General features: G+C 36.1%; 2 protein-coding genes across 2 annotated transcripts; both read left to right on the top strand.

Moving 5' to 3' along the window:
- The first annotated feature begins 2,913 nt into the window (after positions 1–2,913).
- Positions 2,914–5,077, top strand: LOC120085625 (protein TRIGALACTOSYLDIACYLGLYCEROL 5, chloroplastic). Its single transcript, XM_039041720.1, has 5 exons — positions 2,914–2,998; positions 3,119–3,190; positions 3,279–3,323; positions 4,657–4,689; positions 4,783–5,077. Exons 2-5 carry the CDS (start codon positions 3,151–3,153, stop codon positions 4,953–4,955), a joined length of 291 nt encoding a protein of 96 aa, XP_038897648.1. The 5' UTR covers positions 2,914–2,998; positions 3,119–3,150; the 3' UTR covers positions 4,956–5,077.
- Positions 5,078–6,943: 1,866 nt separating this feature from the next.
- Positions 6,944–8,113, top strand: LOC120085626 (uncharacterized protein At2g23090-like). The gene is made up of 3 exons (XM_039041721.1): positions 6,944–7,277; positions 7,626–7,666; positions 7,810–8,113. Exons 1-3 carry the CDS (start codon positions 7,205–7,207, stop codon positions 7,927–7,929), a joined length of 234 nt encoding a protein of 77 aa, XP_038897649.1. The 5' UTR covers positions 6,944–7,204; the 3' UTR covers positions 7,930–8,113.
- Positions 8,114–15,453: the final 7,340 nt, after the last annotated feature.

The following is a 15,453-nucleotide window of genomic DNA, read 5'->3' as shown; positions in this document are numbered from 1 at the left end:
CTGTTTGACTTAACGATAATGTGTGCCTCAATTTCTATGGTGGTCATGCTCTCATTCATTGTCCAACAAGCTATTGCAGAAAGGTGTTTTCAACTCCCCTACGATAAGTAACAAGTACCATGTAATACCGCGTACATTTTTTTAGTAATAATGTAATTTCAATAACTTTATTATTTGGAATTTCAGTAATTGTTATTAGTTGGAGGACATTTTTGAAATTTTGGACTTCAAGTGTAAGTGTGGGAATTTAATTATTGGCTTGAAATTATTCAATTTGAAAAATTAATGGCAAGAATTAATTTTCTTTTGAAACAGAAAGGAATTTAATAGTATAATACGAAAGAGCTACGCATCCCTACATTTATAGAGAGGATCTGGGGTGTACGAAAGAGGTACATACTCAGTGAGTTATGTGTATACGAAAGAGGTGTATACATAACTAGATGTACGAAAGAGGTATATACTCAGTAGGTTATGTGTATAATTAACCAGGCATACGAAAGAGGTACATACTTAGTGAGTTATGTGTATACGAAAAAAGTGTATACATAACTAGATGTATGAATGAGGTACATACTCAGTAGGTTAGGTGTATACTTAACCAGGTGTACGAAAGAGGTACACATTAAGTGGGTTATGTGTATACGAAAGAGGTGTATGCATAACCATGCGTATGTAAGAGATTATGTTTCCTTCGGGATTCACCAGAGGTTGTGAGTCCTATGGAACTTACTAGAGATAGTGGGCATACTTAACTACAGTAGAATAGAACTCAGTTTTTCATGTATGTATATGTCCCATAAGGACTAGAGCAATTTATATGTTTCACCAGAGGTGGGTATCTAGAGGACATAGATGCCCAGCTTGACCCCAGTAGTAGGGTTACTTACTGAGTATTTTATACTCATTCTTTCTCATGTTGTTGTTTCAAGTAAGGGTAGAGATGCACCGGCGATGGACAAGCGGAATTCGTGATCGAGCCACTGGGACTAGTTTTTACGCTTCTGCTCATAAGATTTAAAGTTCTTTTCATGTTCCTCTTAACTTTTAGTTTTGATGCTTAAAACTTACTTTTAAGAATTGTTTTTCAGACTTATTTATTGTCCTTTATGATTTATGGGTACCCTACTATTGTTTTAGTATTTGAATTAAATGAAAGACTTTTGAACTTACCTTATTCAATTAGCATTTATTTCGCTATAACCGAGTGTCGTTTTGAGTTTCATGCATGCATGTATTTAGTAACGGCCTAACTTAAGTCCTAGGGGGTCGGGTCATTACACACCACTTCACATTGTTTTAGTATTATGTCATTTAACATTGTTTACAATATGTTTGTCATGTAGTTGGTGATCACCCCGTTAACAATGTCTAATGCAGAAAGGAAATTTAGGGACACTCGAGTTGACGAGCCCCCAGTGTATTTCGAGTTTTAAGAGGAGGATCTGATATTGTCAATGTCATTTACAACATTGTTGCAACTGGTGTCATTTCTAATGTATTCCATGGTCCAATAAGTCTCGTTCACAAAATTCTTATTACAGCCCCTCTTCTGGCCATGAGTATACAACTCCCATGGATTCATGTTGTCGTCTTTCATCGACAACACCGATGGAAAAGTATCTGGTTGATTATTAATATCACCCACATGCCTTGGTTCGCAATCTGCCTCTATGTCATCGAAGTCTACTACTTGATGGATTTTCTCAACACTTATGAATATTGGCAGTCTGTTACAATCTAACTCCAAAAGCAGAAATTTAACATCATTATCGTTCATAAAAATACAAGAGGATATTCACAATTCAATTTATATTTTACCTTTATTATCAAGTTGAACTCTGAAAAATTAATTTCCATAAGGTCAAATAATCGATTTCTCAATTCACTATACTTCAATGTCATTGGTACTAGGATACCCTTCAAACATCCTCCATTATAGCATTGTTCCTTCTCATCCCATGACCCTCCATATCGAACAAACAACTACTTCTCGTCCATCTTACAATAATACACAAACGAGTAAAATTAAAATTTTAGATTCTATTAAACTCTCGTTTTTTTCTCTTGTTAACTATCGCCCTCGTTCATTTTTTTCGTTTATATATTTGACACGGTATTTTCTTCCTCACATTAGATTGGCCTCACTCTTGTTTCTTCCTCTCGCCTATCTATAGTAGCATAATACCAACTCACAAACAAACTGTTCTTATCACGACTCGTACGACTTAAGTAAATTAGAAACAACACAGTGCATGGTTATACTTAGAGTGTAAAATTGCTTGTACTTGTTGATTCAACAATGATTAGAAGGTTACAAATTCGTAATTTTGGAAAACTTTGCCGTTGAATGTTATGAGTTGTTTGGGAGAGAACATATTATGAGTTCTTTTAGAGAGAACAGATGATACTCAATTTACCAATTTTACGTTTTGTTATCTTAGTGGAACTTAACGTGCACAACACTTTTCATTAAATTGATTTGAAAGAATTATGGTTTTTTGAAGTATTGTAAAATTTGTATAACGACTATTAATTACATGGAAATTGGTGGAAATCGATATCTAGTAAAGAATGAAATGTAGAAATGAGAGGAAAGAAGATGAAGTGAGAGGAATGAGAGAGTCAGACTAAAAATGGAAAATGTTCGATTTCTGTCTGAGGATGAGGGGAAGATACGAGAGGAAGAAGTCTAAAACGAGAGGAATGCACAAGAATCCGGGTCGAATGTGTGCTATGGGCATTCCAACGAGAGAAATAAGTCCAAAATGAGATGAACGAGTGAGAAACTGCAATGCATATACGACATCGAGCATTTTAGGACTTAACAAATATTTCACAGACGACTAACGTCATCAGAAGGCTAAAATTCGAATATATTTTTTTAAAGATGGGCCAAATTTCGAGTGCCCTCAAAATTTGACCCACAAATTTCCCCTTACCGCTGAGTTTAGTAGAGTTGTAGACTGCGCTCGATTAGCGACCAAATAGGAAGAAGGTGAAGTATACAACAAAATCGTTCGGTCTTGACATCTTTTTTCGCTCGAGCTAATTGTTGTTTTTGCTATGAATTTTCGCACCCTTTATCCACTTCATTCTTGATTCCACTCGTTATCAGCTTCTCCGTTCGTGGCGCCTCATCTGCGAGCAATGGTACTCACCAACTTCAATGGAGCTGGCGTTGGATTTGGTACGATAGATTCAATAATCTTGAGTATTTTTTTTATCTCTTTTCTATCGTTTTAACTGATTCTTGCTGTTATTTTCTTTATTTGGAGGTTTTGGTATCGGTTGTGGGTTCGGCGTAGGATGGGGTTTCGGAGGTATGTGACATCTGACCCCAGTTACTAAAGATCGTTTTTCTCTCTGGCTTGGTTTTTCATGCACCAATGGTACTTTGGGAGCTTGTTCATGATTTCAGGCATTTTGTTTATCTGCGTTGTTCCCTAATTAGGTTGGGTTTAATATATTAGCTGGGTGAAGTACTGAAAAGTGGGCTGAAAAAAATTTCGGGAATATTATGAAATGAATGCTACAGAGCCCTGAAGCTTTGAATTGTGGATTGAAAAAGATTTGTGTAAGCAACACAGATCAGAAAAGGGGTTGGATGATTAGTTTATCCTTTGAAAATAATTTGTCTTGTTCTTTGAAGCTATAGTTGGTGCTCGACAATGTAATCACTGGCAGGCCCGAGATATACCAATTTAACAGGTTATTTATTTGGAATAAATAGAGCCTTTTCTTTTGGCAAGTAGGATGAAGATGGTGGAGTTGCTTTGTGATTGCTAGAGGCAGAACAATGAAATGTAAGGCTGGAAGTTATAAACTGTACTTGTTCACTCATATGTTTCATGAATTGGTTAGTGCTGATCTATCGACATCATTGATCTTAAGATGTCTACATCTAGCCACTAACACCATTTGGAATTTCAGTGCCACCTTCCCAACAGCGAGTAGTTCTTGAATGCCCATGTATTATGTATGTATCAATGCGTGTATTTGTGTTGAAATCTACTAGTTACATTACACTAAAAGAAGTAAATATACATGTTGGATAATAGTCTTGTTCGATGGGAGATTTTACATCAGAAGTTGTGGAGTATCTTGTCTTGGCTAGTGAAGGATTAATAGTTTTGAGTTCAACCCACAGTCCTTATTGACAACTAACCCAACCCATGATGATTCATCTTATGAGTTTTTTAACATCAGAAGGTGGAAGGAATCAAACAGTTGTTTCACAGGTTAATTGAAAGGGTGTAAGCTGCCTTGGACACCTATAGACAAGAATCTTGACGGGCTAGAAACTAAGTTCCGTGCTTCTGTTACAACTCTCATTTTCGCTGTTCAGGATATTAGAAGAGTCTGGAACTTTAAGTTCGTATGGATTTAGTTTGTCTCTCCTATAGTTCGAAAATTGCAATGGAAGACCACGTTTCCATGTTCAGATGATCAGTTTTGTGTTACAGACTTTTTTTCTGCATTAGAACTGGATTTTAATTTCTGCATAGGAACCATGGAAGTTATGGTCGTGTATATAACTTTTAGATCCAGTTGTATATTCCATTATTTCCCTTTAAATTTTCCAGCATTCTTTAACATGGAATATAGTTTTTCTGCCATTACGTGCCTCACCTGAATAAGATGTTTATTTTACAGGAATGCCTTTGAACTTCTTCGGCCTTGGTGCGGGTAACCAACTAGAATACTCTACATACAAATTATTTCCTTATACACATTCATCTGATTGCAATTAGTTATTTATTTTGCAATCCTTTTCTGTAGGTGGTGGGTGTGGTGTTGGATTGGGACTTGGATGGGGATTTGGCACGGCTTACGGGAGTAAGTATCGGTCCTCGAGGATGATATTTCAGGGAATGGAATTTGACAAGGACCAAAGTCAGAATTATGATATCAAGGACCCAAAAGATTTATCCACAAATTCCAAAAAAGTCTGAGCTTAATCTCTCCCTTATTATTGCCTAGTTTAAACCTTCAACACTTTTTAAGTTCTTTTAAATCTTTTGAACTCTTTTTGGATGGAATTGAGATAACATCTAATCTTAGACTTAACTCACTATATCCGATTGTATAAAAAATACTTCTCTTTTGTGGACTAATTTTTCAAAAAATCAGTAAAGTCTATAAAACTCGTAAGGGTCTCTTAACCGTAAGAAGGTCACTCACGATCTCTGCACCAATCTTCATGCGGATCGTGCTTTCCACCAGAATTACTTTGCACTCAATCATGGTTTCAAAAGCTTGTCATGTGATCCTCGGCGGGTACTGTGTTCATTCTATTGCTTTCTTATATATACAAAGCGTTATTCTCTCTTCCAGTGGTGCAGTTGCATTTTGTTGGCGAGTAGACATGACAAGAAACTATTTGGTTTCACGGGGGCTTGTCCTTTTCTGTCTTGTCCTCTTCCATAATGTTTTTGACGCTGCAAGTACAAGAAAATTGATGCTTGGGAGTGACGTGATTACTCATGAAATGGGAAATGTCCTTCCAGACAACACAAATGTTAAAAAGGAAATTCACCTTTTCGAGCTCACGGTTGGAGGTTATGGGGGAATATCAGCTGGTGGTGGCTCTGGCGTCGGAGCTAAGGGAGGCTTTGGCTCAGGTTACGGTGGTTCTGGGTCTGGTGGGACTGGAGGCGGTGGATTCGGTCCGGGCATTGGTTATGGATCGGATGGTGGCTTTGGACCTGGAATTGGATATGGCTCAGGTTCAGGCTTTGGTGGTGTGGGTGGCGGATTTGGTGGTTCAGGTGGCATTGGAGGTGGTGGTGGAGTAAGTGGGTCAGGTGGTATCGTGGGCAGCGGTGGCGGCGGACTAGGTGGTTCAGGTGGCATCGTGGGTGGCAGTGGTGGTGGGGTAAGTGGGTCAGGTAGTATCGTGGGCAGCGGTGGCGGTGGACTAGGCAGTTTAGGTGGTATCGTGGGTGGCAGTGGCGGTGGAGTAAGTGGGTCGGGAGGCATGGGTGGTGGTGGTAGTTATGGAGGCAACATGAATAATCCTTGATCAACAAGTAAACGCGTACTAGGGCAACGAGGACTCTATATCGAGCTTAATTCATTGCTAAGATGTTTAACAAAAGTTTTTTAATTGAGACAAATAAAGATACTTGTTCCTCTTATGTTTTTATAACTAATGCAATAGATAAAAGAACGCTACCCCTTTTTGTAGGTCTTAAATTTACTCGATGCAAATTTCCCCTTTGAAAGAAAAACTTCATCGATATTAAAAAGATATCTAATGTGATTGTTTACACTTTCTTAGAAAGCTTATCTTGTCGAATTCTAAACTAAGACTTGTCAATTACTAAGTAGTCAATTTCTAACTCCACCACAAGAATTTCATTGCCTTAACATGATCCTTTGTCTGGTAAGAAATTTCACTGTCCAATCTTAAATGGGCAAATGAAGAATACGGAGTGGTTGTTTGAAATTGAACTCCATGGACCATGAAGTTAGGAGTGAGTATGGGATGAATATGATACATTATCTTCTCTTTTAAAGAAACAATAGTTGCCGATTCACTGCACACTGGCTGATCTTGCGTGGCTCCACCATCCATTAATTTGTATTTGTCATCAGCTTCCACGCCCACTACAAACTATAGTGCCTTGCAGCTGTATTTGTATTTACCTATTTAATTCCATTCTTTATCCACATCATTAAACAAACCGTGCCTTTCTCTTCCGACTCTCTTTCAGACTCAGCCATTGCATATTTCTACTTCGCACGTCAAGTGTTTGATAAAATGTCACATTACAATAATCCACTTTTCCAAGCTTTCTATTTTGCCCATCGCGCCATGTGTTGTTGGGAGGTGTCACGGCATGAACAAAACACTACCGGTAACTCGCCACATGTGCTCATTTCATAGGGCAAAAAGCAGAGGATGAGACAATTTTGAGTGTTTCCTTTTCCAATTTCCATGTGTGAACGAGGTGGCTAGCTTTCAATACCAGAACACTTCCCAACTACTCCATTAATTGATTGCACCCACCATACGATGCCGTTTCCCTATCCTTTACCATTAATAGAATAATCGCTGTACAGTGTTTTTCCACTTTTATTCGTGCTATCATCACTGGCTCCCATTTTATCCGACGGCCAAGAAACTCATATATTTGCAAAGAGTTCTGCTCTGGGACGACGTGGTTGATTCTGAATTTGAAACCCTTCCTGTTGGGAAATGGGCGGAGGCAATGGCCAGAAGTCTAAAATGGCCCGGGAGAGAAACCTGGAGAAACAAAAGTCATCAAGAGGTAATCAATTCAACCTGCCACTCAATTCTTTCAGTTTGGCTTCTCAGAAAATGATTTGCAAAGACCATGTTATTGCTCTTGATTCCTCTTTCTGTCCTCCCTTAGCCTTTAGCTTGAGTAATGGAAAGTTTAATTAGAAGATTAGTAATGCAAAATATACGATATACAAACATAAATTTCATTACTAGATCAACCAAATCTAGCTGCTTTGCTGATTTAGATGTCAAGTATGATAACTAAAATGATTATTACTGTAACCCTTTTTCTTTTTATTTCTTCTTTGTGGGTTTTTGATGATTTCCCGTGTATAAAGTTCAGAGTTGATTATGACTGTAATAATTTCCACAGGAAGTCAGCTGGAAACAAACAAGAAAGCCATGACAATACAGGTAAAATTCTGAAATTTTATGTACCTAATTTGTTTCCTTGAGAGGGACAAATATTGAATTAATAGTGATGATTACTCCTTGTTTAGCTTGTTGATTGAAACTTAAAAGTGTTCATGAAAGTGGGTTATTGTGAATTGTTGCAGTGCAAGGTATGCATGCAGACATTTATATGTACAACTACAGAGGTGAAGTGCAGGGAACATGCAGAAGCAAGGCACCCAAAATCTGATGTATATGCTTGTTTTCCTCATCTTAAGAAATGATTCCAAACTCATAACCCCACAATCAATCAACTTTAGCTTTATCCTCCCTTCTCATCTCTCTTTTTCAATATTAAAAACTTTCCCAAATGCTCCTAGAGGCTACACGCCTTTCAATGTAATAACATATGCTTGTCTTGTTGTCAAAGTATATATATCTATTGATAAAGCTCCAACATTTCCATCTCGTCTTCTTTTACTTTACCTGAACAAGTAGTAGTGTAAATTTGAACTTCCTGCTATGCTCAAGTTGTCAAACGTTTTAGAATTCAAAATCTCATCAAATTGAACATTATATTTTTGTTGATAAGGTAGCAATTATTTTATTTTTGTTAGAATCATGTATTTATCTTGTTAATATGTTACAATCATTTCCACACCTGTATTTCTTTCAATTAAATTTAATTGAAAAAAAAACATTTGTGGACGCTATAGATGGCTACAAGTTGCCGTGTAATCAAATCATCATCAACGGCTCTGATTAAAAGCAGTTATTTAAATGATCTTGGTATCATATTTGATAAGATCGAGTATGAGTGATTAGTACATTGGGTCCCACTCGTAGATACTAAAATTAGGTCGATATATTTAATTACTGAATATAAAAAAAAATTTATTTTAAAATGAATATTATAACTCGGGTAAATTCATTTTAAGGAATTAAAAACAAAAATATCTTTTCACTAAGCTGCAGAATGAGTGCCACGTAGTAGCACTCTCCTGAGTACACGAGGATCACCTAGGGCCCACAGTATGCTACAATGAGCGTGAGCATCACTCGAACGGTTAGAGGGGCCGTGATGACGACGCGCCTTCACTTTTCATAGGAAAGACCTAAATTCACGAAATTTTGTAACGGAACGGAATACAAAGAGTACGTGTGGTCCACGAAGCGATAAAAGGTCACGGCGTTTTCAAAAGAAATTTGATTAGCCAATGAAAAATTCCCACGTGGCGAGAGGAGGCAAAATCTGAATGAAAAAGCCCGCATGATGAACGCAACGGTCGCGTTGGAATCGGTGAAAGGCGGATCTGTAGAATGAGGTTGGCCGGAAAGCGGTTAATATTTCGAATTATGTTCCACTGTGCTAACAATACTCTTTAGAGAAGGGAAACGAGAGAGCGAGTTTCGCCAAGTTGCCTTCTACTTTCTTCATCAGAATCTTTACTATAATCTGTTTTAATTTTGTTGATTATCTATCTCTCTTGATTTTGTGTTTCAGTGTTGATGATCTAAGTTTTTGAATCAAATTTTGTTTGGTTTTCGTTTGGTGTTTCAGGTGAATTTTCTGTTTGTTCAGATTTGACATCTTAGCTTCTCTTCTCTCTTTAATCTCTTCTCTCGCTGGAGTAGAAGCGGGGAACTCCAAAATGGAATGGTGGAGCAAGATAACTTCTCCCTTGCGAAGTTTTACCTTCAGAGTCGCCTCTCGTCTTGGGTTTCGCAGACGCAGTACGTAATTTCTTGATCCGATTCTCAATTTCTGAAGGATAGTTTGTATTGTTGTTGATCTAAAACTTGAGAAATGGAATATTGAATGAATGATTGGGGATTTTGTAATTGGATTAGGGCTAGTGAAACTTGGGCGAGATGTGAAGGCATGTGAATACGAGGACGTGCAAGTGATGTGGGAGATGCTGAAGAGAAACGAAACAGATCAGCTAATTCGGTTGTCGGAAAGGCGCCGAAAAAGCAGATCGTTGTGGAATATATTTGGGTGGGCTCGATCAGCTCCTTGCATTGGCGGCAGATTCTGAACAATCAGTCACCACGCTTGGTCAAATCCAAGCATCACCACCATGAGTTTGGGTCATATGGTAACCAGGTAATGAAAGAGATTGAAAAAACAAAGGCATCTACCCATATATCAGATAATTAAAGATGTTACTTGTTTGTTAGAAAAACTAGCACTACTACATAGATGACCAACTGATTACCTAGTTTAATCCAATCTTGATCATGACCCCCTCTTCTCTCCTTGCTTTCTTATCTTTATATCTATAAAATAATTTATAAATTTTGCCTTCCATTTCTTCTTCCCCTCGACTTTCTTCTCTACTTCTGATTCCTGATTAGAGTTGACTATGACAAATTGGTTGGCATTACTTATTGAATTGAAACTGAAATTAAGGAATCGGGTTTATACATTAATATGCACCGAGAACTCTGTATTAGGTGATGTTAGTTACTGTCTAGAAATTAAATTTTATGTAGCTTAATTCAAAACTTGTTGTAATTGGAATATATGAAGCACTATGCCATTGTTAGGTTGCTTCTGATTGAGAGGTGAACACTGGCTTTCTCTTTTTCTAAGAGGTATCCAGAATTGCGAGGCGATCGCACGTTTGCAATATTTGTCGTGTGGCATGATCGCATCACACATATTCGTTGACATCTTCTATGTTGTGGAATGTGATTCATTAACACCGTTCAATTTTATGAGAACACAACACACTTTGGTCCTTTTAATTTAAACATTTTGATAAAAATAATTTAAATACATTTTCTTAAAAGTGTTTCTATTAATGTCAATTATTTACTCTTTCTCAAAAATTTGTTTCCCGTCAATTTCTTATTATTATTTCTATACTTAATACAAGGTTTTAAAAACATCATTGGACATGTTTAGCTACTTATATGCAAACATCATTGAATTAAAAATATTCAAATACACACCGGTTTAGCTACTTATAATGTTTTTGGAAATCGTGTAATTGGACATGTTTTTTACATATCTTTCATTATTTGGAACTCTATTAATTTATTTAGGCTTCTTTTTTAATAGAGTACGAATAAGTCGATTAAAGATGTGAGTGACATCAATCTAAATGGATAAAAATCTTTAGAAAGTATTTCATGTTTCTACCACTGATTTGGAGCTCATTTGAGAAATAAAGTTATATGTTTTTCTAACTATTAAAATTAGTATAATGGATAAAATATATTATGTTGTATTAACTACTAAGATTAGTGTAATGGATAAAATATATTATAAACTGATCGACTAAATTCAAAATGTCTTATCCTCTTTTAATTATTATTCTATTTTAAAATTCAACTAGGTGTGGGTTGGAATGAAATTTTTACTTTTTTTCCTTGCGATTGTTAAGAAAACACTACTCTAATAGGTTTCTTTTGCATATTCCATCAACAATTTTAGTCAAATAAATTAAATTCAACAACATTCTTTTGCTAAAACGCTATTTATTCCCTTTATTTTATTATAAATATTATGAATTAAGCCCACGTCTACATAGGGAAATGATATAAATCAATCATAATTCGTTTTCTAGGCCCATCGAATTACTTTAGATTTTGTATATGCATTCCTTCGAAATCATAATTAAAAGTGGAGTCCACCATACCATCTTCAATCAATTGCATTTGAATATGTAGTGGGTGATACTGATTTTGCATATGGAAGTATCGGTAGCTATTTCAACCATTTTAACAGTTTTATAACCCTATTTTCTTTGTCTTACTGATCTATTGATTATGATGGTGAAGTCGATAGTGGTTCCCGATGCTTTTATCGATTTTATTTTATTTCATCAAGAACGTTGAATTTTTTAAAATTTATTATAACCACATTCATGCTATGATTATTGATCTACCACTATGATGTTCTATCGATAGGGAAATTTTAACATGGTTTTTCGATTAAGTCCCATGCATATGGATTTATCAGCCTCACAAACTAGATATTGATGAATAAAAGAAATAAAAAATAGCAAACAGAAATATATATTCCATTTTTAGAATCACAAAATTAGTGGATGATCATACAAAAGAGAGTTAATGGGGTTGGGATTTGTTATTCACCCAACCAAAAAAAAAATTGTAAACTTCAACCCTCAGCCCAAGAAGAAGACCCTAGTCAGAATCACTATATATAACCACTACTGTTTTCGCATTCCCTTCTACTGTGTCCGCTGGTTCATCGTTGTAAAATCTCGAGTTCTAGTTAAATTTGAATTAAGTTTATAAAATTATTGAGTTTTTATTTCCTTTAATTTAAAAATTTTTGAGGCAAGAAGTTATTTAATTGAATGATTTTGATTGATTCGATTTTATTTTAGATTTTGTTTTGGAGATGATTTGAATTTTGGGGTTTAAATGGATCTTGGAATTTAATTAAAGTGATAATTGTTTAAAAGGAATTAAATGAGATTTGGTAATTTGAGAATTTGATTTGGAGAGGAAAAAAAGAGAAATATATATATCACATATAGGGTTATCTCGGTAAGCGTGAAAGTAAAAAAAGAAAAAAGATCCTTCACTCCCTTTACAAAAGAACCTATTCTTCGCGTTTTTTTTTTTCTTCTTGGCCAGTTGAGGGCCGCCGCTGCCGAATCTCTCTCTCCCTCACCGTTCGCTCCCCCAGTCGTTGCCCAACTACCTTTAGCCCTCATCGTTCAAGTCAGATTCCAACCATTTCAACCGATGATCCAAACTAAATATCATCGAGTTGTTGTTAGTCATCCCGAGGAAAAAATGCTTTGTTCTAAAATAGTCAATTTTAGGATTAGCTCAAAAGGGAAAAATTGAGCTAGAAGTTGACGAAACAGCTCAATCAAATTATGTCGCAGTAACAACAAATAGTTGCAATCAAATAAATTTTATAAGTTCATATCATATCAATGTCGAAGAAGCCAATGATTTAAAAGAAATCGAGTAAAAAACTTTTGTCTTTGATTGTATTAAGCCTTCAACTACTCGATCTTTAATCTTCCCAAGATTGGGTAAAAATAAATGTTTAATGTCTGCTTCTACTCGAACTTCAGCTTTCAAAAGGATAAATGTTTTCACTTAAAAAAAAAAAAAGATCGAAATTTGCCATCTGCTTTTGATCGTTTCAAAGTGATAAGCGATCGACGTGAAATAAAGATGAGAACCTTGAAGGCAAAGCCATTTCGTGAAGCAAACAATGACAATAAAATTTACAATTTTGTCCTTTCATACACGAAGAGGAAGTTGTCTGTTGTCATAAGTATAGAAGGTTCCTTAACGATGAAGTAAAAACTCATCATATTGATGAATCGAAGAAGATGATCAAAGCATACAAATATAATAACAGGGAAAGGCCATCAAACGAAGCGTCTAACCGCTAGTCTGCGCTAGCTGGCAATGAAGAGCTGAGAAGGACCCCCTACTTCTGGTTCATCTCGGTATTGTTTCAGCCTTGGTACGAGATATGGTCAGATATAGTAATAGAGAAGTGTAGCAGGTGTTCCCACAAGACATCGGGACTAGTGTCATTGGTAAATTCCAGCTTCTCTTCCAGTCCAAACTATCAAGGAAGAGAGCTTCAGGCAAAGAGAGATGGAACTCCGCACCAAAGGTGAAATTTAAGTTCAATCCATAACATATAATCAAAAAAATAGGAGTGCCACAACCACCTAACCATGACATTAGAAATTTGATATTGTTTATCCTCAATGAAAAATAAAACTCTAAATTGAAGATTTTTCATCTTTAAATGGGACAACCTAACAAATTGATGACATCCCAACAAATTGGGGGCAAAGCAACAAATTCTAAATGTCCATCCCTAGAAAGAAGGGATATAGTAAGTTGAAGAAATACACTGCTTTACATGAGACTACACAAATAAGATACATATAAAAAAGGGTCTTCACTAATTTTTTTTTTTTTTTTAAAAAAAAGATCAATCTTGTCATCACTATCTTAAATAAAGAAGATTCAAGTGTTGACTGTCACTTGCTTCAAGTTCAAGGCATTGGTTGCCTAAATTTCGGCACTTCATCTTCAACTATGGGGCTTTGCTCACTTGAAACAACATTTCATCTTCAAAGTTCAAGATCGGAAGCCACTTCACTTCATTTTCAAGTTTTGTGTAGGTGGCTCTGCTTTATCTTCAAAGTATGGCATGGTTGGTTTTGCTTTGCTTACTCAAGTGTAGAGGCTTCAATGACGCATCTTCAAAATCAAGTGTGGAGGATTCACCGATGCTTCATCAAGCTCAAGTATGGAAAATTCACTGATGCTTTATCAAACTTATATATGAAAAGTTCATCGATGCTCATCAAGCTTATGTCCGATCATTGATACTTCATCAAACTTATGTATGAAGAATTTGTCGATGCTTTATCAAACTTATATTTGAAGAGTTCGTTGATGCTTCATCAAGCTTATGTTCGAAGGATTCGTCAATGCTTCATCAAACTTATGTTCGAAGAGTGCGTCAATGCTTTATCAAACTTATATTCAAAGAGCTCATCGATGCTTCATTAAGCTCATGTCTGAAGGCTTCATCAATGCTTCATCAAACTTATGTTCGAAGATTTTCTGGATGCTTCATCAAACTCAAGTTTAGAGGATTTGTCAAAGATTCATCAAGGTCAAATGAACAATTCGCAAATACTGCATCATACTTATGATTGAAGGCTTCGCGATGAGGTCAGTTGCTCAAGTCATAATTTCAAGTCTGATGCTAAAGGCATGATGTCAAGTTCAATGTTCAAGTCATGATGAAAGCATGTAAAGCCTAATCTGATGCAGAAGGCCACCACATGATTCAGACTCTTCTAAGGTCAATGCATGATTTAGAGATTCTTCAAATGTTAGCATATGATTCAGAGACCCTTCTAACGTCAGCATATGATTCATAGACCCCTCTAAAGTTAGCACATGATTCAGAGACGCCTCAAAGTTTAGCACATGATTCAAAGACCTCTTTAAGGTCGAAATACCTCTCTAAGGTCGAAAATAACATTGGTGCGACTCTACTTCATCTCCAAAATAACATTTCTGCAATTGGGAATGTCCTAAAACTCGCAATTCGAAAATATTGTTAATATATTCTATTTATCAATAAAAGTATTATTGAATATTTTTTCAATAAATTGTTATTGATATTGCATTATGTTATAAAAAACCAATAAACAAATCCACGACTATAATATGAATACTTTAACTTTATGTGGCGACATAAAAGAGGATCAAGTTTTAGTATATAGCCAAAATGGTCTATAAGTATATGAATGAGATTTGGTACCTCATCCTGGTGACACTATTGGATGCGACCCATTTTTGTATATTGATACAGATGATGTTATCCCAAAATCATTCATGTGGAGATATGTGAGTGTGTGTTAGCTCTCAAAAAGATCTAAATTTATGGTCTTAACTTCCTATATTTGGGTAATTCTTAGATTTTATTGTCTTATTTTGTAGAATAATTAACGCTATTGAGTAAACACGTGGAAAAGACAAAGAATCAAGCAAAAGAGTGGAAAAACTGGAGTCTAAACGTACTGAATTGAGTTGAGTTGAAAAAAGATAGTTTTGCCTTGCGCCAGCGTTGCAACGCAGCCTCAAGCGTCACAATGCTCTGAATGATCATCATTACCACTGTTGCAACACCGTGCGATGCTTGACCCTGACGCTGGAAGATAGAAGCGCAACATTGCAACGCTTCTTTAGAGCGTCGTGACGCTGCGAACTTTGACAGAAATTTGGTTGAGCACGTGCACAAGTGAGCGTTGAAGCATTATTTTCAGCGT

This window comes from Benincasa hispida, chromosome 9 (genome assembly GCF_009727055.1).
Source record: "Benincasa hispida cultivar B227 chromosome 9, ASM972705v1, whole genome shotgun sequence".
Taxonomy (NCBI): Eukaryota; Viridiplantae; Streptophyta; class Magnoliopsida; order Cucurbitales; family Cucurbitaceae; genus Benincasa; species Benincasa hispida.
Note: the sequence above shows the minus strand (reverse complement) of the source record. Positions and strands in the feature narration are given on the sequence as shown.

Excerpts from the sequence above, each read along its gene's own strand:
- LOC120085626 (XM_039041721.1), top strand. The coding sequence starts at position 7,205 with ATGGGCGGAGGCAATGGCCAGAAGTCTAAAATGGCCCGGGAGAGAAAC. Across the intron at positions 7,278-7,625 it reads GAAACAAAAGTCATCAAGAG|GAAGTCAGCTGGAAACAAAC; the intron begins GTAATCAATTCA and ends TAATTTCCACAG. Across the intron at positions 7,667-7,809 it reads AGAAAGCCATGACAATACAG|TGCAAGGTATGCATGCAGAC; the intron begins GTAAAATTCTGA and ends GAATTGTTGCAG.
- LOC120085625 (XM_039041720.1), top strand. The coding sequence starts at position 3,151 with ATGGTACTCACCAACTTCAATGGAGCTGGCGTTGGATTTG. Across the intron at positions 3,191-3,278 it reads TGGAGCTGGCGTTGGATTTG|GTTTTGGTATCGGTTGTGGG; the intron begins GTACGATAGATT and ends CTTTATTTGGAG. Across the intron at positions 4,690-4,782 it reads CTTCTTCGGCCTTGGTGCGG|GTGGTGGGTGTGGTGTTGGA; the intron begins GTAACCAACTAG and ends CCTTTTCTGTAG.